At 45.6% G+C, this 25860-nt stretch overlaps 2 protein-coding genes across 6 annotated transcripts; one reads left to right on the top strand and one right to left on the bottom strand.

Moving 5' to 3' along the window:
• The first annotated feature begins 428 nt into the window (after positions 1-428).
• On the top strand, positions 429-7351 carry HEPN1 (hepatocellular carcinoma, down-regulated 1). Its single transcript, XM_031670315.1, has 2 exons — positions 429-456; positions 7194-7351. Exons 1-2 carry the CDS (start codon positions 429-431, stop codon positions 7349-7351), a joined length of 186 nt encoding a protein of 61 aa, XP_031526175.1.
• On the bottom strand, positions 6587-21116 carry HEPACAM (hepatic and glial cell adhesion molecule). 5 transcript variants are annotated; one of them, XM_072953880.1, is made up of 7 exons: positions 20500-21116; positions 11695-12036; positions 10668-10949; positions 10284-10383; positions 9510-9739; positions 9299-9369; positions 6587-8765 (listed from the first exon to the last, which is right to left on the bottom strand). In XM_072953880.1, exons 1-7 carry the CDS (start codon positions 20582-20584, stop codon positions 8463-8465), a joined length of 1413 nt encoding a protein of 470 aa, XP_072809981.1. In that variant the 5' UTR covers positions 20585-21116; the 3' UTR covers positions 6587-8462. The 5 variants fall into 5 exon arrangements, with proteins under 5 accessions (XP_072809981.1, XP_072809982.1, XP_072809983.1 ...); XM_072953881.1 differs by having other exon boundaries at positions 9299-9366; XM_072953882.1 differs by having other exon boundaries at positions 9666-9739.
• Between the last annotated feature and the right edge of the window lie 4744 nt (positions 21117-25860).

Here is a 25860-nt window from a genome sequence, read left to right as displayed (position 1 = left end):
CTGACCATGTTCTCTGCTAATGATTTAACTGCAGCTTGATTTTACTCAAATCTCTACAATCCCAGAAAATGTTTCCCTCAGGGAGATGAGGGCAAGCCTCAAAGGAATTCAGATTCATGACAGTCCTGTCCTCAGCGGAGTGAGAATGGGCAAGCGACATAGTGAGGTGAGATGCCAGTGCCGTACTGCAGGAACGGAGCCCCAAGACTGCAGTAGCCGGAGGAAGGGCCCCAGCCCCATCGTCAGGTGCCTCACTCCTGAAGATCGTCGTCTGCACAGCCTCTCCCCTTCCCCGGACTCTGGAGACCCATGTGCTAAGGACTGTTGGGGACTGGAGGGGCCCATTTCTCTGAGCTGTTCCTGGAGGACATTCAGACTTTCTCCTCACTCAGTCCAAGCATCCAGGGCACTCAGGAATCCATGGAGTGATGGCCAAGGGGACTTCCCAACAGCGAGGTATGTCTGGGTGGCTCTTGGAGACCACCGTGCTCATTTCTAGCAGCCTGGTCCATCAGCATCCTGATTGTCTCATTTCCACACACTAAGGAAGAGCCGACTTTGTGAATCATGGGGATGACGTTAGTCGTTAGTCGATGGGAGCTGCCTCCAGCTATTTCAGGAAAGCTCTGCTCTGGGACCTGGTGATGTGCCGGCCAGTGACATGTTTAGATAGTATCTTCCTTCACCCCCTGGTGTTAGACTTTTGTGTTTTTGTGAGTAACTCTTTCGTTGTTTGTCAGGGGGAAGAGAGAGGAGAGAAATTAAGTGCCCTTCTTAAGGGCCCTCCAGAGAACATTTTTTCCACCTCTGTCTTCTGGCTTCTCTGGAGTCTTATTCTGTGTCCTCTGAAAATGCAGCCAGGGCCTCAAGAGGTCTTGTAGCTTATGCTTTTGACCTCTTGAAACACTCCTCTGAGACTGCCCTGGGAAGAAGCTCAGTTTATCCATATGGAGCCGAAATAAGCTTTTCTAGCTGATTCCTAAACCTATGAGCCAACAGTACGTATCACTCACCAGACATGTGAATGAAGCCATCTTACACATCCAGTGCAGTTCAAGATGCCAGATGATATAGTCACTTAAATGACCTCATGCGGCAGCAGCACATGAATTACCTAGCTGGGTAGAGCCCAAATCGCTGAGACAAAGAATTGTAATAGAATAAACTCTATATTCTTTTAAGTCATTCAATTTTGGGGTGGCTTGTTACAGAGTAATAAAGAAATGAGACATCTTGATATTATGTCTTATAGTTTATAGGTTCTTTTTGAGTTGTCTATGTAGAAAATATAATCTAAATATAAATGAATTTCTGTTTTTTAAATTTCCCATCTTCATGCCTTTTTGTTTCTTCTTCTGCTTTATCAGTATGATGGTGAATACAAGAAGTGATTGTGGGTATTTTTGTTTACTTCTTCATTTTAAAAGGAATATGTCTAGAAGATGGCAGAGTAGTAGGACCATGAGCTCACCTCTCCTCGTGACCACAGCAAAACCACAACTGACTGCTAAACATCAAAAAACCAACCAAACAAACAAAAAACTGGAACCTAGCAAAAAAGATCTTTTGCAACTGGAAACATAAAAAGGGAATAGGACGGTAGGAGGGGGTCTGCTCATGATAAAATCAGGCCCCATACCCACAAGGTGGGTGACCCACAAGCTGAAGAATAATTAAGTCACAGAGGCCTTCCCACAGGAGTGAGAGTTCTGAGCCCCACACCAGGCTCCCCAGCCCAGGTTCCAGCACTGGGAGGAGGAGACCCCAGGACATCTGGGTTTGAAGGCCAGTGGGGCTAAGCTCCAGGAGCCCCATGGGACTGGGGGAAAGAGAGACTTCATTCTCTTGGGAAGTGTACACAGAATCTCGTATGCTCTGGGTCCAAGAGCAGAGGCAGTGATTTCATAGGAACCTGGGCCGGACCTGCCTGCTGGTTTTGGAGGAACTCCTGGGGAGGTAGGGAACTGCTGCAGCTCACCCAGGGGACATAAAAGCTGGTGGCAGACATTCCAGGAGTGTTCATCTACTTGAGCTTTCCTGGAGGCTGACATCTTGATTGGATCATTAGTACCAAGACCTAGCCCCACCCATCAGCAGAATTCCTGAGCCACAAACGCCTCTAGACCCTACCCCCTAGAGGTCCAGGACCAAGCTTCACTCAGCAGTGGGCAGGACTCCTCCTGTCAGGAAACCCACATGAACCTCTAGTCCAGCCTCAGCCACCAGGGGCAGATACCAGAAACAAGAAGACAACAATTCCAAAGCCTGTGGAAGGAATCCACAAACACAGGCCAGACTCTACACTGGGACCGGCTGGACCCTGGCCCTCAGGTGACAAGAGATTAGTGTACTGCTAGGACACATAGCATGTCTCCCACAGAGGGCCACCTCTCCAAGGTCAAGAAATGTAACTAACCTACCTAAAAATACAAATAGAAAGGGAGACAACGTGAGGCGGCAGAGGAATATCTTCCAGGCCAAGGAGCAAGATAGGCAATTTATCTGAGAAAACGTTTAGAGTAATGATGATAAAGACATTCAGAGAACTCGGAATATAGATGCAAGTATAGAGTGAAGTTTTTAACAAAGAGTTGGAAAATATAAAGAATACTCAGAGTTGAAGAATAAAATCAGTGAAATGAATAATACATTTATTCATTAATATTACATTATTCATTAATAATAATAATACATTATTCATTAATACTAGAAGGAACTGAGAATAGACTAAACGAGGCAGAAGAACGGATCAGTGAGCTAGAAGAGATTAGTGGAAATCACTACTGAAGAACAGAAAAAAAAAGAATGAAATGAAATGAGGATAGTTTAAGAGAACTCTGGGACAATATGAAGCATACTAATATTCACATTATAGGGGTCCCAGAAAGAGAAAAGAGAGAGAAAGGACCTGAGAAAATTTTTGAAGAGATAATTACCAAAAACTTCCCCAGCTGGGGAAAGGAAATAGTCACCAAGTCCAGGAAGCCCACAGAGTTCTACATAGGATCAACTCAAAGAGGAACACACCAAGGCACATAGTAATCAAATTGAAAAAAATTAAAGATAAGGGGAAAATATTAAAATCAGCAAGAGAAAAGTGACAAATGCACAAGGGAATGCCCATAAGGTTATCAGCTGATTTTTCAGCAGAAACTCTACAGGCCAGAAGGGAGTGGCACCATATACATGAAGTGATGAAAGGGAAACACTTAGAACTAACAAGCTACCCAGCAAGGCTCTCATTCAGATTTGATGGAGAACTCAGTAGCTTCACAGATAAACAAAAGCTAAAAGAATTTCAGCACCACCAATCCAGCTTCACAACAAATGTTAAAGGAATGTCTCTAGTCATCAAATCACAAGAAAAGAGAACAAAAAGAAGAAAGGGGGAAAAAAGGCCTACAGAAGATTGCTTTGGCAATTCGGGGTCTTTTATTGTTCCATATGAATTTTGGAATTGATTTTTCTAGTTCTGTGAAAAATGTCATGAGTATTTTGACAGGGGTTGCATTGGATATATCTCATTGTGAGTTTCATCTGCATTTCCCTGATATTGGTGATGGTGAGCAACTTTTCCTGTTCCTGTTGATCATCTGCATTTCCTCTTTTGGAAAAATGTCTGTTCAGTTCTTCTTCCCATATTTTAAATGGGTTGTTTGTTTGTTTGCTTGCTTTTTAATTGAAGTACCGCTGATTTAAAATGTTGTATTAGTTTCTGGTATATAACACAGATGGACTTGGAGGGCATTCTGCTAAGTGAAGTAAGTCAGACCAGACAGAGAAAGACAAATACTGTAAGATATCACTTACATGTGGAATCTAAAAAAACACAACAAACTAGTGAATATAACAGAAAAGAAACAGACTCAGATGTAGAGAAGGAACTAGTGGTTACCAGTGGGGAGAGGGAAGGAGGAGGGGCAAGATGGAGGCGGAGGGTTAAAAGGTACAAACTATAAGGTATAAAATAAACTACAAGGATGTATTGTACAACATGGGGAGTATGGCCAATATTTCATAATAACTATAAATGAATTATAACCTTTAAAAACTATGAATAACTATATTGTATACCTATAACATATAATATTGTACATCAACTATACTTCAATAAAAATATTGTAAAATAAATACGTAAATAAAGTTAAAAAAAACCCTCCCCCCAAACCCCAAAACAAACAAACAAAAAGGAATATGTCTCATGTTTCACAATTAAGAATGAGGTTTGCTGTTGGTTTTTGTAGATATTATTTATCAGGTTTTAAAAGTATCCTTTTATTTCTAGTTTGTTAAAGTTTTTTATCATAATTATTAAATTCCACAAATGTTTTTTCAGCATCTGTTGAGATACTTTGTCTCCTTTAACCTGTTAATATGGTGAATACCATTTATAAAGTTTCTAATTTTGAATTATTTTTGCATTTCCGGCATAAGTACAATTTGGTCACGATATATATCCCTTTGACACATTCCTGGATTCATTTGCTTATATTTTGTTTAGGGCATTTTGCATCTATATTCATGAGATTGACTCATAATTTTTTCCCTCATACTTTTCTTGTCTCATTTTGTAATCAGGGTTTCACTGGTCTCATACAGTAAGTTCAAGAGTATTCACTCTGTATCTATTTTCAGAAAAAGTTTATATAACATAGAAATTATCTGTTCCTTGAATATTTGGTAGGACTCACTTATAAGTGCATTTGAGCTGATATTTTCTTTGTAGGAAGATTTTAATTTCTTTTTCTAATTCAATTTCCTTAATGGTTACAAGATTATTCAGGCTTTTAAATCCTTTTTTAATAAGTTTTAGTAAGATATATTTTTCTAAGAATTTTTCTACTTTGCCTAAGTTTTCAAATTAATTTTGTTCATATTGTCACCTTATTTGTTCTGTCTATACTGGATCAGTAATTATTTTCTCCTTTTTTATTCATAATATCATTTATGCATTTTTTAATCTTTCTCCATGACCAATCTCACTAACAATTTCCTTTTTAAGTAGTCAGAGAAATAACTTTTGGCTAGTTGATCCTCTGTATTATATTTTTCTTTCTCTATTTCACTCATTTTTACTGATCTCTCTATTATTTCATAATTTCTATCTCATTTGACTTTGCTTGATTGCTCCTTTTCTAACGCTTTAAGTTGGATGCTTTCCTCTTTAATTTGCAACCTTTCTGCTTTAAATATAAGCATTTAACGCCGTAAACTTTCCCCTTAGTGACATTTTTGCTGCATCTTGTAAGTTTTGACAGAGCATGTTTTCATGTGCTAACTAGATATCTGTATCCCTTCCTTGGTGAGGTGTCTGTTCAGGTCTGTTGACCACTTTCTAATTCGGTTGTCTGTTTTTTTTATTGTTGAATTTTAAGAGTCTTTTGTATATGTTGGATAACAGCACTTCATCAGATACATCTTTTACAAATATTTTCTTGCAGTCTGTGGCTTATCTTTTCATTCTGTTGATACTATCTTTCAGAGAGCAAGAGTTTTTCATTTCAATGAATTCCAACTTATAATTATTTCTTTCATGGATTGTGCCTTTGGTGTTGTATCTTAAAAGCACTGGCATACCTAAGGTCCTCTAGATGTTCTCCTGTTATCTTCTAGGAGGTTTAAAGTATGATGTAGGCTTAAGTTTTGAAATTTCTATCATAATTTCTTCTTTAATACATGATTTATTAAGAAGTATTTTTAATACACAAATGAAGGGAATTTTATATAACTTTTCACTATTGCCTTCTAATTTAATTTGTGTCAGAGAATGGAGTCTGTATGATAACAATGCCCCAAAATACATTGAGCTTTACTTTATGCCCTGGTCAATAAACATAGGTCAATTTGGGGAGAATGTTTCATATATTCTTTGGAAAAATAAGCATTCTTTAATTGGCATAGACCTTTATATATTTTCAAAAATGACGCTTGTATGTTAAACTATTAAAATCTTGCAATTCTTCACTATCTTTTTAAGTCTGCTTGACCAATTGGTAATTGAGAGAGAGATGCTGAGATCTTCCACTGCAAAAATAGATTAGTAAGTTTCTGTCTGTAACAGTATCAATTTTTACTTCAAATATTTTGAGGTTAATTCATTAGATATGCATAATTCAATTTTAGTTTTGTTTTTTGGTTAAAAAAATCTTTTAATATTATGTAGTTACCCTTGTAGTAGACACTATTGAGGCTCCATTTATAACTCTCCAGAATTTTCCTCTACACTGAAGGCTGTTTTCCATACTATATTGTAATAATTTGCTTACTTATCTGTCTTCCTGCATGAGACTGTGTCTTTGGTACAGAGACAAAGGGGTTATGGTATAGCTACACTGTTTCCCCAGTGTCTAGCACAGAGCACGGTCCATGGTAGATTAAGACATGTTTGTTGAATAAATGAACATCTGAATGAATGACTGTATAAATGAGTGAGTATGTGAGTGATGATTTTGAAACTGACAACTTGGGATTTCCAAAAAGGGTGAAGGATGATGGAGGCAAATGAGAAGAAAAAAGAAAACGGAAATAAACGGTATTTTTAGGCTGTTTGTTTTGTTCTCCTTGATTAAGTGGAATAAAGTGGTCATTTCATTTCATCAAAAGTTTATTGAGCATCCAGTATGTGCTAGGCACTCTGCTAGATGCCAGTAATACAAAGATGAAGGTCAAAAATCAAAACAAAGCAAAACAAAACCACTTCCTTACTTAACACCCCCCCAACCCCATCCCCAATTTAAGGCAGATTTGGCTTAAGCCTGGGAAGCCGGCCCCTCAGAGATTCAGCACCAGGGTTTGGAGTACAATATGTCCTCATCTCACCTTAATCTTTACCCTTGCCTCCCAAGGCTGAGTAGCAGGTACCCTTCTCCAAGTCCTTCCTGCATCTCCCACCTGCCTGAGCAACTTTCCCCTGCATGCATTATCTCCTGGATGAGGCACCTGGGGAAGTTAGGGGAGCAGTTCTGGCTAAGGAAGGGGAGCTGCAAAGGCACACCTGCTCAGATGAACCTGGGGAACTGGGATGTCCAGGTAAGGGCAGAGGGGGCCAACTAGAAATGTTGTTGCCCTTGGGGCTGGGACAAAACTTTCCCCAGTGTGCAGTATGGAGTGGTGGGGAACAGGGACCTTGAGAGTTTCTCTGCAGGATGGTGCAGAGTCATAGCTGGAGCTTAGGAATTGGGGAGGGGCTACAGATGCACTAGAGGCATCAAGGAAGAGAGGTCAGAACACACAGAGGGCCTCCTTCTCTTTCAGCTTTTTAATTGCCCTCTCTCCTTACACAGTAGATTATTGTCTTTCTTACAAACTGTTCAAGATGCGGTGGCATGGGCATGGGCTGGCTACGCAATGAACCAACCTCTCCATCTTCTGATGGTTGTGTGATTAGGGAGTCTGCCCTTGCTCTGTCTCCTGGATTTGAGCATCTGGGAGCAGGGCAGGTGAGAGGCCAGAGGCCAAGGGTTAGATCATGTCTCCAAGACATGATGGGGAGCAATAAACCTCCTCCTCCCCCACCGTTTCCGGGGAGAGTCGAACTTTATTCTCTTAAACCTGGAGGAATCCCGACAACCTTTCTCGGGGATAATGATTGTTTAAAAGGCTTGTTTTGTACAAAGTCAGGGAGAAGACATAGGATTGAGGGGTTAAAAGACAGTTCTTCACTTGATCTAGCTTTCTGGGCCCGGGGAGTGAGTGAGAAGCCCCTTCTCAATGGAATAAAGACGGAAAGAATGCTGGGTACGCCATTGAGGGAAGCTTTGGGAGGAGGTCAGGCGTGGGAGGCTTGAATTCTCTGCCCTTGCAAGAACCCTCCGCCCCCTCCCCCGGTGGCGGGCTGGGGAGCGCAAAGGAATGTACTTGAGATCCTCCTTCCCAACTGTTAGGCACCCAGGTACCAGATGCCTGAGAAGGGTGCTCCAAGGCACTGCCTTCACAATGATTCCCTGTACACCCAGGAAAGGGCATCCGACCTCCTCTCAGTTTAGGACAGTTGTGCGTCTAGGGAAAGTGGCCCCTCTAATCTGGGCTTGCCAAAAAAAGTGCCCCAGGAACCCGGAGTTCGTTTGGAGGGAAGGGAGATGAGTGGGAAGCTTGAGAGCGCCCTAGGAAGGGCACAGGATAGTCAAGGGAGTTAGATTACTGATGTTAGTTTCCATAAGACCCTCGGGGAATCGGGCTGGAAATTTAATAATCTATATGGTCCTAAGAGGGCACAACCCATACCCCCTGAGAACACAGCCAGTGAACCGGGAGCAAATGCAACCCGATTTCACCGTCAGACCTACTCTCCGCCGCCCCGCCGCGTCCCCAAATCTGCGCCTGTTCATGTTTGTCCATGGGCCGAAACTTCGCGCCGGGCGGGGACCTCCCCTCGCCCACCGCGGGCGGCGGCCCCGCTGCCCCGCCCTCCCCCGGCCGCCGGCCGCAGTGCGCAGGCGCCCCCCGGGGCGTCCCGCGGCGGCTCAGGCGCTGATCTCCACGGCGCCGGCCTCGTCCTGCTCGCGGATCAGGTGCACGCCCGCAGTCCGCAGTGTGCGCGAGGCGCTGCGCGAGCGGCCGGGCGAGCTCGGGGCCCGGGGCGGCGACGTGTGCGTCCGGCCGGTGGCGGGGGAGCGCGCGGGGGAGCGCGGGTAGCGGCGGGCCGAGCGGATGGGCAGCCCGGGCGAGCGGCCCGGCACGGCGGGCGACACGGAGTAGCCGGGCGGGCCGGGCTCTGTCGCGCTCCGAGGCTCCGGGGCGGGGTTCTCCTCGGGCTCCGGGGAGTCCTGCAAGCACACGCCCGGGGGTCAGCGGACAGTCCCCCGGTCTGGGAACGCGCCTGGTGTTCCAGGGCGCTGGGAATACCGAGGGGGAGGGGACACAGTTCCCCCCACACTCCCACCTCCTGGAAGGCTGCAGACGTAGGTCTGGTTTTTCTTGGAAAACGGGACACTTAGCATGGTGCCTGGCAAATAATAGGTGCTCATTAAATGTTAAAAGGCATTGAGTGTTTTGTCCACGTATTCTCCTCTTTCCACCTGCGTTGGACACCGTGGGACAGAGTTGGTTGTGGCATTGTGGGGAAATCACCTGGGTTTAAAGCCTAGGTCTGCTACTTATTTACTCGTTTGATCCTCGGCAAGTCATTTCACTTTTGTCAGCCTTATTTTCCTCACGTCTAAAGTGGAGCTGACACAAATATTCCCCATGGTTATTCTGAGTACTATGAAGGGATATCTTTATGGTGTGCCTACCCAGGACCAGAACGTGGTGGGGGCTGACTGAGTGTTTGTGGGGCGCCCAGCCCCAGGCAGCTCACCTTGTCCTTCAGGATGTAGAGTGCCATGGGGTTCTTCCGCTCATGCTCTCCACTTCGTGGGAGGGTGTCTGCTGCACGGAGCAAAGAATGGGGTGGCTGGCCCAAGCACAGATCCCTTTCCACCAACCAGCACCTACACTTTGCTCCCCAGTGGCCTGGGAAGGTCCCGCCACAACCTCCACCAAAGGATCCGGAATACCCGGGGTCCTACCTTGGCCGCTCCTCTCCCTGCTCTGCAGTCTTCGTGCAGTTGGTGGAGGAAGGGGCCCTGCAGAGCTGGCTTCCTTGTGGCCCAGTTCTGCTTTTTCCCAGCAGCCCACTGATCTGAGTGAAGATGGGATGGGTGAGTGGGTGGCTGGGAGCTCACCTTCTGGTTTCAGGCGGTCATCATTCTGATCTATGTATTCCAGCGAGTTTTGCTTCTCCAGCTTCCTCTTCTTCCTGCAGATCAAACCAGCACCCTGTGAATGGAGCTGCTGAGTGTGAGCAGGAGAAGTTCTGGGCGTGGGGACACAGAGGGGATCTCATGGCCACACAAGAGGCCTTGTAACAGGAAGACAGGGTGGGTGCAGTGGGAATGAGACCAGACCAGAGCTTTGGAATGCGTCACAGCTAGGTGTGCACCCTGAGTCTGTCCCTAGCATTGTGACTGTGGGCAAGTCATTTAATCAACCTAAGTCTCAGGTCATTATCTGTGAACTGCAGATAATGACACTTAAAAGGTAGTGTGCTAACCACAAACACAGCACCTGGCTCACAAAAGGTGCCATTATTTTTTGTGAAACCATTATTAACTGTGCTGGGCTTGTCGGGGTTGTGAGCACATGATGTGACTCCATTAACAGCACATGCAATGGTGAAATGGACCTCCTGGAAAGGGGTGAGGGGAGGAAAAGCATTTAAAGAGACACAAGGAAGAATAGAGCTTGGGGTTGGGCTAGATTGAATGGTTAAGGTACACAGGGAGTGGAACTTGGAGAGTTACCCAGACTTTTTGGAGGGTTTCCAGCAGGCACAGACTGTCACCAAGGTCACAAGGAGGAAGATGCCTCCTGTGGACAGGATGATGTAGAGGGAGCTTCTTCCTAGGGAGAAAGAGAGGCAGAGGTGGGAGAGACTTCAGAGTGGGTAATGGGTATGGTGAGGAGAGGTTCCTGTGGCTGAAGGAAGAGGAGCCCCAAGCAGCACAGCTGGCCAGTGGTGGACCTTGCCTGGAGTTCACTTTGCACCTGGTGCTGTCCTCTGCGGAGCATTGCGCTCTCTGCCCCCTCCCCCTCTGGTGGCATTCTATCTGAAACGTCCTCAGCCGCTCATGGGCACCTGCCTCTCAGGGTTTTGAGTCCCCATGGAGGGCAGCAGGGACACTCACTGTATACAGTGATCTTGACGGGTGGGCTGCGGCCCTGGCTGATGGGGTTCTCCACCACACAGCTGTACAGGTCATCGTCCTCCATGAGCACGCGGGTGATGGTGAGTACTTTTTGGTCCGGGGACAGGAGCATTCGTGAGTCATTGAGGAGAGGCTTACCATCCTTCAGCCAGGTGTAGCTGGCCTTGGTGCCATTCTCATGTGAGCAGTTCAGGGTGAAGCCCTCGCTGAGCTCCAGCACTGTGGTCGAAGCCACTGACACCTGTGGCCTCGAAATGGGCACTGAGCCCAGGAGAGAGGAGACTGTGAGCCATGGGCCAAAATGCATCTCCCTTCCCCTTCTCAACTGCCTACCTTCCAGTTCAACCTGTGGTCTTCAGAGATCATCAGTCTAGTTCTTTGCCATCATCACCCATCCACCCATCCACCCACCCATCCATCCATCCATCCATCCACCCACCCATCCATCTATCCATCCATCTAACCACTCCCTCATTTATTTACCAACTATTATTGGGCACCTTTTGAGCACACAGGGCACAATGCTGAACAAGACAGCTGTGGTCCCTGCCTTCATGGACCTTCCCTTTCCTTCCCAGGTGCCTTTCCAAGATGTCTTAAACTGACCCAGCCTAGAAGTTATTTTAGTTGAGCTAAGCTCATGTCCAACTGGGTTCAAACACTGTCTCTATAACTCACTAGGTGCATGACCTTGGGCAAGTTATTCAACCTCTTTGTACCTCAGTTTCCTCACCTGTAAAATGGGAACAATAATATTAACTATCCCTAGATTATCATAAGCTTTAAATGAGTCAATATATGCAAGGCACTTACAGTAGTTTCTGGCATATGCTAAGCACTCTATACATGTTAGTTGTGGCCTGTCAACCTCTAACGTCTAGTTGGCTCACTCTCAGCCCCCCAGTGGCTTCTGTGCTGGTTTTCCTGAGATCTAGCTAGTGCACTGGGCAGATGCAGCCCCATCCTAGTCCCCAGTCCCGCCTCCTTCCCTGCCAGAGCACTTTACCATCCACAGTGAGGTTGATGGTCTTCTCCCCAGTGAAGGTGTCATCGGTGATGGAGATCTCGACCTCATAGGTGCCCTCGTCGGCCAGCTGCAGGTCGCTGAGAAGCAGGGAGCCGTTTTCGAAGAGGCGGATGCGGTCTCGATAGTCAGGCCGCAGGGTGCCAATGACCTCTGTGCCGATGGACTGAACCACAGTCACCGGCTTGTCCCGCTTCAGCTGCCACTTTACCACGGGCTTGTCACTGCTGGTGCTGCTGTACTGCACGGAGAGCAGGGCCGCCTTCCCCACTGTGCCGTGGATCAAGCGCACCGGGCTGGTGATGTTCACCCCCTCCAGGGGCTCTGTGAACAGAGAGGCCCATGGGGAGAAGGCAGCATCAGTCCCTGGCTCCTAACTTCACTTCCATCTTTGAGTCCTCTGGTCTCTCCATGCCTCACCCTGCTGGGCCCTTTATGCCCTGCCAGTCCTTCCTTCTTACCCACTGGTGCCATCTCCCTCCCACTGTAGCTCTGGCCCCTCTGCTCCTCCATCAGCCCTCACATCCATCCCATTGCCCTCAATCCTCCTTCTATCTGGACCTTTGCCTCTGGCGGTTTTCCCCATTGCCTCCGTCTTGAGGCAGATTCCTGCTAACCCACGCCCTGTGTGGTCCATTTATTTATCGAGTTCTTCCCATTCTATGTCCTCAGAATATATCAATGAGCAAAATGGACAAACAGCTCTACCCTATGAAACTTAAAGGTCATTAGCCCTCAGGGTGAATTTGTCAGATTTTTCTCCTGGGCTGGGCCTGGGGAGAGTGGGGGATGGAGAAAGTATGGAAATGTCGATTCACAAAGAAAAGAGCGTGTTACAAGACAGTGCCAACAGAAGGGAAGTTTAGGGGCCTGAAGACAACTGAACCACTCCAGTCACACCAAGCTCTCCCCTGTCCTTGCCCTGGCCATGCATAGCATCTTACGAGGCCTGCCCAGGGCAAGACAGTCCTGCAACTGGGTAGATGGTTTTGGAAATTCACCCTAATTCCTGCCCAATTTGCATCCCTGTAGAAGGGGGATTTGGGATGGGTCAAATGAAGAGTTTAGAATCAGAAGGCCTTGTAAAATTGGGCTCCACCAGTTACTGGCTGTGTGGATTTGGGCAAGTCACCTTTCCAGGCCTCACTCTTCTCTTTCACAAAATAAAAATGACAACATTAGCAAGAGAAACTGCCTTTTAAAGTCCACAGTGCAAAAACACAATGTGTACGTCACTTACTGCACTGCAGTGGAGAGAACACAGGGCGGAACATCAGAGATTTGGGCCCTACTGTTTACTTAGGACCCAGGAGAAGTTGCTTATCTGTTTGAGGCTCAGATTTCTCACAGGTAGATTGAATGGTAACCTAGAGGTCTCAACAGTTCGTTCCAGCTCTGAAATTCTGGGATTTTACCATCTTGGCCAGTGATGGCCACATCCAGAGTCATATCTCACATATCAGAGATTTCTAAGGAGCTTTGGGCCCTGAGCAGATGCTGTTCGTTGGTGTCATTTGGCTTTGCAGAGGAATACAGCCACCTGAGGGATGGGATCTTCTAGAGAGGAGGTCAGTTGAGAACAGGGTTGAGTTTACTAAACAGACACACTCATGTCAGGTTCTTGGTCCCTCTACACTCCCAGCTGCTTCCTTTGACTGTCATTGCATCTGAAATTCCCTCTCTCTTTTTTACTCCTATGTCCCACTCTGCTACTGCTGCAGTGTAGACTTGGGGAAGCAGAGCTCTACCTTTCCAAACCCTATTCCTCCCTTTGTGCCTGGAAGACCCAGACCGAACCAGGAGGCAACGAAATGAAAAGGTTAGTTGTGGAGATCAAAGCAGATTTAATTTAACAAACATATCCAATCCATTTTTAGAACAACTGCTTTGCTAAGTAGTGAGTTCATCATCTTTGGAAGTGGTCAAGGAAAGGCCAATTGACTGTTCTTTCACTTCTCTGTGCTTCCATTTCCTTGTCTGTATAATGAGGTTGTGGGACAAGATGATCTCTAGGGGGCCTTCCCAACTGTGACATTCTGTGATTCATTACCTGCTGAGTGTGTCAGAATCATAAACTCTTAAGTGTGGAAGAGACTACTCTAATGATGAAGCCACCATATGCATAAATATTTTATGCTTGTTATTGAGAGGAGTCTTAACTGGGCGGAGGTAGAATGGACAAAAATCAACTATTTTCAAATATATTTTATTAATGGTAAGTTTGTTCCCACAAAACTTTATATAAATTGGAAATGAAATTTAGTTCTAGCTCATCTGATTTGGTAGAAGAGGTGGTGAGGACCAGCCTCATATCTTCGGGTGCTACTAGGAATCCCTATGGCTCTGTGTGTCAGACTGAAATCCATTTGGCTATCTGATCCTTAAGGTTTCTCCAGCTCTTCGTTTCTGTGATTATTTGGATGAGATTTCTTCCTAGCATCTGCTAGGTCCCAGACTTGTTTTGATTTAGAAACACAAATTTTCAAATTTCCCTGAATAGGCAAATAAGGTTTGGTAGGTGTGACTTGAGGTGGCCCTGGAAAAAAATCATTGATCTTTATTAAAGGCCAGGGTGGGAACATCTACCCCGCTTCCTCAGGACCCAGCCTGAAGCAGGGGTCCTGTCGGCACAGGAGAGTGATATATGCAGGGCCACCCTGAGGTTTAGCGACCACAAGCACCAAGGTTCTCATTTCCTCCTTCCAGGAGGCTGGACAGTGACAGTCTCAGCCCCAAGGAAAAGTGGAAGGAACTTCCCCCCTTTCTTCTCTCTTCTCTGGTCCCCTCTTGAGTTTCCATTGCATCCACTCTCTCCCATCCTGTACAAGGTACTAGTAGTGATTTTGTGATGTTTTTCCCCCTCAAGTCTGCTCTTTCTACTGATTTAAACTCCTGGATAAAACCATTGGAGAAGCTACAGCACACAGGTTGCCCAGGTGGGCGCCTTCCTCGTTCCTGTGAACAGGGTGTGCCCACGAGTCATATGCTCCACGAGTCATATGCTCCAAGAGTCGCAGGGATTCCGCGTGTTCAGAAGTGCAGGGAGCAGTAGTTCTCAGAAGCTGACAAAGAGAGTGTTTTGCTGCGCAAACACTGTTTCCCGAAACTCTAGCCAAAATTGGAGTTGGTTTTAAGTTCAGGGTTCCACAACTTTCAAGGGACACAGAGAACTGGGACAGGTGCCAAGGCAGGACACAGAAATGAGGAAATGGCTAAGGACTGCGATCCACAGTGGAAATAAAAGGGACTAGGACTACTCAGCCTTGAGAAACGATTAACTTAATCATCGTCCTCAAGTCTCTGAGGCATCATTAGGCAGAAAGTCTCTGCTCCCACTGGAGGCTGACCAAGAGGAAATTGACCTCGCAGCCAGAAGTACATCTCAACCTAAATTGCCACACTCCATCAGGTAGGTGGCCCCTTGTCAAGTAGGAGTTCGACCTGCTGTGACGCCAAGGAATGTCAGGCTTTAAAGTATAAGAATGTATCTGCCAATAGCCTTGGCGGTCCCTTAATAGCCCCTTCCTTTAAAGAAACCATCATCCACTCATTTTCATGTGCTCCTTTTTGCTTGGCAAAGTTTTCTTTGACCAGTATTTGCCTTAAATTTACCTTTTAATGTTTGAAAGTTTCAGTGAGATAGTGCCAGTTGTGTGTACGCCTAACCCACCCACGCTAACCCCACGGACAGCCCTTTTCATCTTGAAGGGCTTTTTGTTTGTTTTGTTTGGATCTGTCTCTGCAAGGAAGTCCCTCCCTCCCTTTGGCCATCATAGATGACCTTATTTGGGCTTTCTTCAACTCCATGATTTCTTTTTTGAGGTGTGGTGACCAGAACTGCATACAATAACCCAAGGGCAGCACACGCATGGTTTCCTAAAAGGAAAAAATATTGCCTTCTGCTTTTGGTTTTAAAATTTTCTTCTTAATGAGTTAATAATAAAGGATATTAAATGCTCTGAGAAGACAACCCCCCTCCTCTGTCTCTGTTGCATAAGGGCGTCCTTGGGAGGGTTATGGTGTTGTATTCTTATGCTATCACGTTGAGACCTACAAGAGTGTGAAATCATGTTAAGTGTCAATCACCCAGGAATAGAAGAGAAAACTAGGAAACAGAAATTGTAAAGAAGGCCCTTGGGATCCAGGAAGAGAGGGGTAGCTTTTTATCTACACTCAGAAGAGCTGTAGATGTTCAGTAATGTGTACCTAGCTAGTAGGTATTAAGATGGCACATAGACATTACTGTGTTTTTGATTGGAATAATCATTATTATTAAGCTGTAACTTCTTCCAAACCGACTTGTACATTTAAATACAATATCAGTCAAAATCCCATGAGGTTTGCTTTGTGATATTGGCACAGGGAGTGACAAGAAGATCAATGGATTGAAATAGTCCAAAAACAGACATATAGGATTGCTTGACTTATGACAAAAGTGATGCTGCAGTGAAGTGGAGAAAGACTTTTTTTTTTTCAATAAATAGTGCTGGGCTGTGTAGGAAAAAAATGAATCTTGACCCTTACCTCACATCTCACACAAATAGCAATTTTAGGTGGATTGTAGATCTAAATGTGAAAGTTAAAACAATAATGTTTTAAGAAGAAAACATAGGAGGGCAGACAGACACAGATTTCTTGGCAAAAGTAATACCCATAAAAGAAGAAAATGATACATTGGACACAATAAAACTAAGAGCTTCTGTTTGTCAAAAGACACCATTAAGAGAGTAAAAAGGCAAGCCATCGGGTGGCAGATATTTGTAATACAGATATCCTATAAATGACTCACCTAAAACATATATTTTAAACTTCTACAAATTAGTACTTTTTTAAAAATCCAGAAAACTCAACAGAAAATGGGCAAAAGGCTTGGAACAGGTGCTTTACAAAAAATGATTTCTAAACGGCTAAAAAAGATAAGGAAAAGATACAACTTATTAATAATAATGGGTGAAAATGCAGTTTTAAACCATAATTTGATACCACGTCATACCCACTAGGATAGCTGAAATAAAAAAGAGAAGAGACAAATACTGGTGAAGATGTGGAGCACCTGGAACTCTCATGCACTGCTGGTGGGAATGTAGATTGATACAAGCACTTTTGAAAACTCTGGCCACGTCTACTATAGGTAACCACACACTTATAGCTCAGCAGTTCTACTCCTGAGTCTATCCCCCAAAGAGACGTGTGTATCTGTTCACCAAAAAACATCTACTAGAATGTTCTAACAACTCTTATTTGCAAAACTCCAAACTGTAAACAACCAAAGTGTCTATCAAAACTAAATAGAGAAATAAATTGTGGTATATTCACACAAGGGAATAGAATACAGCACTGAGACCAAACGAGTTACAATTTCAACAACAATGTGAATGACTCTTACAAAATTTGGTGTTCTTACATAAAAGAATGCATACATATGATTCTGCTCTTATGAAGTTCAAAGATTTGAAAATGAATCTATATTACAAGTTAGGACACCCCTGTAACCCTGGAGGGAAGGCAGTAGTAACTGAAATAGTATGAGGGTGTCTCCAAGGTGCTGAAATGTTCTTTTTCTTGATCTCAAAGACTGATTAAATGAGTATGTTCACTTTTTAAAGCTTCATCAAACCGTATCCTTACGCTAAATGCACTTTGCTGTATGTAATTTTCAATTGTAATTAAAAAAAAAAAAGGCAGCAACTATAATGTGGAGGTGATCTTAGGGCTAAAAGGGTGGAACTCAGGCAAGGGACTTCTTCCTACTGGGTCCCGAGAGGATGGAACAGCTCTAGGATCCCAGAGAGGAAAATCTTGCGAATCAGATTATCTAGATTTATGGCATGCTTTGTTTATGTCTGTAAATTAGTGTCCTAGACCCTAGAAAAGCCTTGCTTGAATGTTCCATGAATAGGGCTGTGATGAATTTAGGAAAGCCCCATTAGTCCATATTAGGGACAGAGCACTAAAGACTGAGTGTTACTTGCCTGAGATTGCTGCCATACAGAGGAAAACAAGGGATTAAGGTAAGCTTCTGGGAGCCAGGGCCACACGGTCCAGCCCCACTTTTACTGCTAATCTTAAAACTACATTTCCCAGCCTCCCCTGCAGTTAGGTATGGCCGTATCACTAAATTCTAGCCATAAAACTAGTAAAAGTGGTGGGTACCTTTTTTTTTTTTTTTAAATCCTCTACCTAAAAGAAATGGAGATGGAGATAAATCTTAGGGGACCATTGAAAACACACGTCAAAGTTGACAGACCAAGTCTGGATTTTGGATTTTGTCACAAAAGTTGATATTCTCTTAACATATTGAGGGTGGCAGAAGTTCCTTATAGAATCTCAACTCATTATTGCTCTTGAGTCCACGGCAGCACCATGGCCTGACCCTGCTACCTACCACTCATCTGTCATAGGTCATAACTGATATCTTATTGGCACAGTTTACATTTAGAATATTTTTGGTTATACTTATTAAGTTACATTTTCCCACATGGAAGATCCTTTGTCACCTTTTGTTTTGTCTAGTCGCACTGACTGCCAAGATCCTTCTGTAATTTTTTTTCCTTACCACTTGATGACCTGAAAGAGTTTAGGGACATCTCTGATGTGTATGTTTCATTGTGCACCTCCGTTTCCCAACCCACTATCTCCATACTGTCAGCTTTCGTTTCCTCAACTCATTGTCATTTCCATGGAGACTGCTCTCACGGAGGCTAATGGTAACTATCCTCTTAATTACCATATCCAGTGGGCTCTTTCAGGTCCTTGTTATGTTGGGCCTTCTTGATACATTTGATGTGGCTTCTCCAAGAAACTCCCAACACCCCTGACTTTCTGAACACCGCAGTCTTCTAGTTCTCCCTGTCTCTCTGATTGTTTCTTCCTGGTCTTCTCAATGCGCTTTTGTTCTCTGCCATCCTCGGCAAGACTTGGGGTTGTTCAATGTTCCATTTTCACCTCCAAGGTGATATTCATTCCCATTGTTTTAAATCTCACCTATGGGCTGACTTCCAGACACCTCTTTCCAACCCTGACCTCAGGTCCCCTAGCTTCTGGCTATTTAACATTTTCCCACAAATGTCTCATAGGTATTTCAACCTCAATGTAGGCAACAGGAGTTAACATATCCCCCAACCCTACGCCATTTTTTATTGACGGTTTCACAGAGAAATCTTACCTCGTTCTCTGGGTCCCCTCACTTCCTATCAATCACTAGGTACTGACTTTCCTGCCAAATATTATCTCGACATCCCTCATTCTCTTTCTCTTTGTTCTAATTCCAGCCCATGTGTCCCCTAAAATTCATATATTGAAGTTCTAGCCCCAGGAACCTCAGAATGTGACCGTATTTGGCAATGGGGTCATTGCAGAGGTAGTAAGCTGAGATGAGGTCATACTGGCCTGGGGTGGGCCCCCTAATCTAAGATGACTGGTGTCTTATAAAAAGGAGGAACTTGGGCACAGACACAAGCACAGGAAGTACATCATGTGAAGATTAAAGTTAATGCTGCCACAGCCAAGGAGCTACCAGAGGCCAGCAGAGAGTCCTGGAGCAGATCCTTCCTGAGCACATTCAGAGGGAGTACAGCCTTGATCCCTAACTTTTAGCCTCCAGAACTGTGAGACAATACATTTCTGTTGTTGAAGCCACCCGGTTTGTGGTTCTTCATTACAGCAGCCCTAGCTAATGGATACAGGCTTCCTTTCCCATCTTGTTTGTCTCCAGTTTCGCATCCAGTGCCTCCCTGCAGAGGGCGTGATCTGAGATACACGTCTGGCTCTGCCCATCACCAGTTTAAAAACAATTCAATGCCAACCCACCTCCCATTGTTTACAAATTATATTCCAGTTTCCTTGCATAGTTTACAAGTCTCGCCTAATTCAATTCACTCTTTCCACTCCAGCAACGTTGACTGAGGGGGCTGCTTCTAAGTGAGTCACATCATTTCAAGCTGTTGACCTTGGCCCATTTCCCATCTATAATGCTCACTCCCTCACCTATCTACTCTTTTCATCCTTTAAAATTTAGTTCAGGCATTCCCAGAGAACCGCTCCTGATATTGCCCCACCCCCATTCTGCACCACCAGCACCGGCTTCCTGATGGAGTGGGTGTGATCCTCTTTGATACTGGGCACCCTCTGCATATCTAACTCATAGTAGTTTCTGCATTTTATTAAAATAATCGCTGCATCTCTCTGGAATAGTGTGCATGTGCGTGCCTGTGCATTTAAGCACATGTATTTAATATAAGATCATTTCTCCAAGGAGTTGATAGGGGGCGTACAGGAGGTAGGTGTTTATGGCTCGCGGTAGATTACAGATAGGTCGGTGTTACCATCCAAACCAGGAGGCTTATTATCTCCAAAACTTCTTTTTCTCCGTTGCGGTTTTACCATCAGAGAAGCCAGGGTTGAGGGGTTGGGGAGGCACAAAACCAAGATTTCCCCACCCCTCCAAGCCCCACCATAAGCCCTCCTAAAGAATGCCGGACTGGCCTACGCCAACAAGACATCCCATAGGAAATGGCTCATTGCCCTCCATCTAATGTACTGAATGCCGTGGGAGCTCCAAGGTCATGCAGCCTTTTGGGGGAGGGGGCAGCAGCCGGGCAGGAGGCACACAGTGTGAAGAAATACATTCAACACTAATGCCGGAATTCACTGAGATGCTTCCCACGGTAGCTGAGCTTTCTCCCCTCCTCCCTCCCCAAAGGCACTCTGGCCCTCACCTCCCCCTCCTTCTCTTTTGAAAGCCCCGGGTCCCTTCTCCAGACCCTGCCTTACCCTCTGGTCTCCTACCTGTCTGGATCAGAAGCAAGTAGACAAAAGGAGCGAGGCGCAGGGCACCGAAGGCTCTGGACAGGGCTTCCCTTTCTCTCTTCATTTTGGGTGGCGTTCTCCAGCTCTGGTGCAGACAATTAGCATGATTTCTCCACTCTGGGCACGTCCCTTTGTACCACTCGGAGTTTCTCTGCCCGAACACAACCCTGCCAAGTTCCCTCTGAATACACAGAGCTCTGTGTGTTACTGGACTTGTTCTTTCCTCTCTTTCAGACCTGGCATTTTCTAGTTTCAAAGCTCTACACCCCGAGTTCGGAAGAGGCTATCTGCTTAGGAGATAATCTCTAGTGTGGGTCCCAGTCTGATGGGTCACAGCAGCCCAACAGCTCTTCGCCTGCCCGCGCTGAGCCCCGCTACCAGGGGAAGATGAGGATTTGGGTTCAATGGCGACTAGGCTGGGACTAACTGGACCTTGCCTGTTCCAACTTATCCTGTCTCCACCCCGCACTCCCTGTTCCTGCAAAGGAGGGTGTGTGCCAGGGACAGACCTCCAATAAGCTCCAAAAGGGAGGGAGAGGTTTTAAAAAGTTGGGGAATGAGAGAGTCCAGAAACTGCTAAAGACATGGAAAACCCCTGTCCCACCCCAAGGGAAGAAGATTGGAAACTGGCTTGAATTCTATTATTTTCATACCTGTCCTGGTCCCCTCTCTCCTATCATAGAATCATGTAGGTGCTGGGGACCTTTTCCCAGAAGCCACTATATTCATTCCCTGCCTCCAGCCAAAGTTCCAGAACAGGTCAGAGCAAAGATGAAGGTATAATACCCTGGGAGCCAGCATCCTGGGGTTCTGTCACTTGCTACAGCCCAGCTGGTTCCTCAAGTCTTGAGGCTGCAATGAGGAGGAACGCCCCAGCTCTACTCTGACCCCATCATTACCACGTCCACCCCTTCTCATGAGGGTTGTCAGTGGATGTCTGCGTGTGGTCTGGGGACAGGTACATACCCTTGTTAAGCCTCCGATTTCACATCTGTAAAATGGGGTGAACAGTAGCTTCCTTGTGGGAATAGTTGAGAGGATTGATGAAGATTTAGTACAGTAGCATGCCTAGGAAGTTCTTTGTTAGAGAGATAACATTTGAAATTTAAAAAAAAAACCTTCTTCTTCTTCTTTTTCATTTCTTTAGGGAGCTTTATATCTTAGTGAGACCAAAGTGTCCATCTCCCCTCTTGGTTGTCTCTAATGCTGGTCTTAGAATTGTAAATGCGGTAGTTATCTCTCAAAGTATACTTTTTATATACTGGAGAAAGCCTGTGTAAGCCAGGTTTTTAGACCTGAAGACTCAGTGCACAGCCCATTTGAACAAAAGGATGGGAAGAAGAGGTGGGAAATGTTGGTTTTGAAGTTCACAGAGGAACTCCAAAAAATATTCTGACAAATCAGATTTTTTTTCCCTTTTGCATCTTTATGGTTATGGCTTTTCCCCTGACAGTTTCCAATCTTCTTCCCTTGGGGTGGGACAGGGATTTTCCATGTCTTCAAGGCACCTGTCTGCCTCTCGTAGAGTTAATGTTGTTTCAGCAGGTGTATAATGAAAAAGAGAGAGAAGCGTAATATTTAGCTTCTGATATCAAACATAGTATTTTACAGTCAGTGGCAAGAAGAAAGGCTTGTAAGGAACAAAAGGGTATTTTCATTTCTTTCACCTGCTCATTTGATTTATCACGGAGCAGCCTGTGGACCAGATCATAGTGTTCTTCTATAGTACAGACAAATAGCCTCTTTGGCCTGTGATGGTTAGGCCTCGAGGCTTATAGTCAGAGATAAAAGGAGGATATGATGTTCAGGAAATAGAAAGCCTGAAGTCTGCCTTTGTCATTCTGAAGGACTGTGGAAAGAGAACTGTGACAGAGGAGACATAGGCGGGCTCTAAGTTCTCCACATGCCCCCTCCCCTGCTGTAGGGATGAACTTGAGGCTCCTCATACCCACACAGGGTACGCAAATGCCCCAAAGTGCCCACATGCTCCCTTGAGGGGACCTTGAGGTGCTAGAGGGTAAAGAACTGCCAGAGGACGGGACAGGGAGCAAAGGGGCCACACACGGCCGTGGTGGGAGTCGGTGTGCAGCCCCTCAGACCAGGAGCAATCTAGACTCAGAGACCAGAGGGAATCCTGAGAAGGTCACACAGGTCCCCAGACACCATCTCCCCCGGTTGTCACAAGGACCCCCCTAAGCCACACCACCCACACTCACCCCAGCCCTTCTCAGAGAGGAGCTGTGGTGGGGGAGGAAACTGGAGAGGCTGGTTGATCCAAGCAGAGACTGAGCTACTTTGAGAGAATAATCCGAGTGGTTGGGTTAGAATGCGTTTACCAAGATGCACTGACATTTGGTTTTCCTCTGCTGCCCTGAGGGGTGAGAGGCTCACGTGCGAGATCCCAGCAGCTGCAAAGGCACAAACGTACACTGTGCCTTTGCATGTCTGAATGGAGAAGGAGCAATTTTGCAATACTGCTTCAAGTCTTTTTAGAAGCGTACATCATCTGCTTATGTGCCTTTCTCATCTCAAAATCAGAGAGCTCTTCGATTGAAGGACAGTGTCTTACTGGTCTCTGCAGCCCTGCTGTCTAACACAGGGCGGGGGCACATAGTAGGTGCTCAACAGGCAGCTGCTGAATTGGAAGGGTGAGAAGCCGGGGGGCTTCACAAGCAGCTGGGTTAGGGCAGCTGTGGGGAGGGTGGCTGGGCCAGAGGAGTGAGGGCAGTCACCAAATAGTGACTGAAGTTGACAGACTGTTGTGTGAGCACCTATGAGGCACGCTTTTGTGAATTCCCAGAAATAACTGGGACTCACATTGAGGGGAGCCGCTGATCCAGTAGGCAAGTGGGTTACAGAGACAGAAGACAACAGTCAAGCCAGCTTATTCTCACCCACCACCGATCTCTCTTGTCCTAGCTGACCTTGTGTTAGCCTTCCATGTATTCTTTGGGATTTTCCCTGTGGGTGTGTCTGTCCCATATAATTGTTGATGATTCAGGCTGGATTTTTTTTTTGGTAGGGATATCCTGATTATAAAAACTACATTTCTTTAGCTTCAAAAGTATGTTTATACTTGTCAGTCTGCATGTCCCACTTTGGGATCAGAAAATGTGGTTATTGTGGCCATCTCCTCATTAGCCTGGGAGACTCTCCAGGGCAGGGAGGCAGGGACAGTATCTCTTCGTTCTTATGGGTCTCCTCCCAGGGTCAGCTCTGAGCTCTGCACTACGTGGTTATGAAACAGTGGTGCAGATGTCCTGCCTGACTGACGGCAGTAATGCCTTGGCTTAGCCGAGGCTCATGCCCCTTCCTCCGCTGAGCACTTCAGCAGGTGCATTTCTGAGGGCGCTGTCCTCTCCTGAGCAGCGTGGCCCCGTCCTCTCGGCCCTTCTGCTGCACACAGTTGCTTCAGGCCACTCTTGCTTGGCACCTGGGTAGGGGCTCTGGGATTCTGACTCCACACCCGTGCACCCGTGCAACCCTGGCCTCTGTGATGAGCACCCAGACCGCCAGACATGCCCCTGCAGCTCAGAACAGAAACTCTCCTCCAAAACAGACAGACAGACACACACACACACACAGACACCTGCCGGCTTAAACTCAGAAGTGCTCTAAAGGAGGCAGATAGTGATTCTGATTGAGTCACTATCCTATGCAGACCTCTATGGGAACTGAGTGGATATAAAAGCTAGCTGGGAATTGTAAAAATGATCTCTGTCTTTAAATAAGTGAAGGTCTCGTAGGAGGGGCAGAACAATCACAGAGCGAGAGACTCACCCCACAGCAAGAAACATCTGAGACTACCTTGTTCCACTTCTTCACTTCTCAGATGAGGGACTGAGGGACAGAGAGGTTGTCATTTTCCCAGAGTTATACTGCTATCTAACTAACGATGGACCTGGGACTCCTAAAGTTACTTAATAGTGGAGGCAAGAAGAGGTAAAACGCGCGCGCGCGCGCGCACACACACACACACACACACACACACACACACGATATGTAAATAATACCAATTATAACAACTGTACCATCTGATTTAAGAATGTCCCCACCCACGGGCCTGTTCTTTGTCTCCAGGCTCCAGGAAGAATGCTCTCGCACTGATATACTAGAGAGAGGTTTGTCCTTGCTAATAACGTAACATCAGTGGTGATTTTTATATTTAGCATTCTCCCCCTCCTTCCCTTCATTCACTTCCTCTTATTGAATCATACCTGTCTCCTACAATCCACTACATTGTATTTAATCTGTAGTAGCAGAATGAAAAAAAAAATGTTCCAACAAATGGTGCTCAAATTCCTCTTGCAAAGGGAATTGTCCTTGGCAAGAAAAGTATCTAGATATGCCACCTGGAGTGTGTTAAACACAAGGGACAAAAAAAATAGGCAATAGAAAACAGGAATTTGGGAATGGGGAAAGAGCAGAGAGAAGTGAAGAAGGGGAGAGGGGATGAGGGAGGGAGAGGGATGGCGGGAAAGCTGAGGAAAATGGAAGAACAGCTTGCATTGGTACACTATGAAACCCCTTCTCCTCTGTCTTCTTCAAACACTCAAGAAGGCTTACTGTACACGACTGCAGTACCTGTGTGTGTGCTTCTAGCTGATAGAATACGGCAAAGGTGATAGGATGGCTACTCCCTTGATAAGATTATGTTATAAAAGACTCAGATTTAGCAGACCAGAGAGAGAGAGAGATGGTCCTGCTGGCTTAGAAGACGTAAACTGCCATTTGTAAAATGGCCACGTGGCCAGAAAATGCTGGTGGCCTCTAGGAGCCGAGAAGAACCCTTAACTAAGAGTCTGCAAGAAAATAGGAACCTGTCCTACAGTCACAAGGAACTGAATTCTTCCAATGACTACATGAGCTTGGAAGAGGACCGTGAGCCTCAGAAAGCAATGCAGGCCAGCTGACATCTTTTTTTTTTCTTTAACTGAGTTATAGTCGATTTACAATGTTGTGTTAGTTTCTGGTATATACTAGCTGACATCTTAATTGAAGTCTGGTGAAACCTTGAACAGGAAATGCAGCTAAGCTGTGCCTGCACTCTCAACCCACAGAAACTGTAAAAAAAAAAAAAGTATGCTGTTCTAAGCTGCTAAATTTGTAGCAATTTGTTATGTAGCATAGAAAACTAATACAGGGGTGTGTGTGTGTGTGTGTGTGTGTGCGCGCACGTGCACGCGTGTGTGTTTAAAACTGAGACAAAGGACTGAGTCCCAGGTCTGGATTAACATGGTGGGCAGGAGGACAGCACGTATAAAACAGTGAAATGATCTCTGAACAGACTAATTCAGCTGAAGCAGGAGTTTGGAGTCAGAGATGGTCCTGAGCGCCTAA

The sequence above is a fragment of the Vicugna pacos genome, chromosome 33, assembly GCF_048564905.1.
Source record: "Vicugna pacos chromosome 33, VicPac4, whole genome shotgun sequence".
Taxonomy (NCBI): Eukaryota; Metazoa; Chordata; class Mammalia; order Artiodactyla; family Camelidae; genus Vicugna; species Vicugna pacos.
This window is presented reverse-complemented; position numbering and strand designations above follow the sequence as displayed.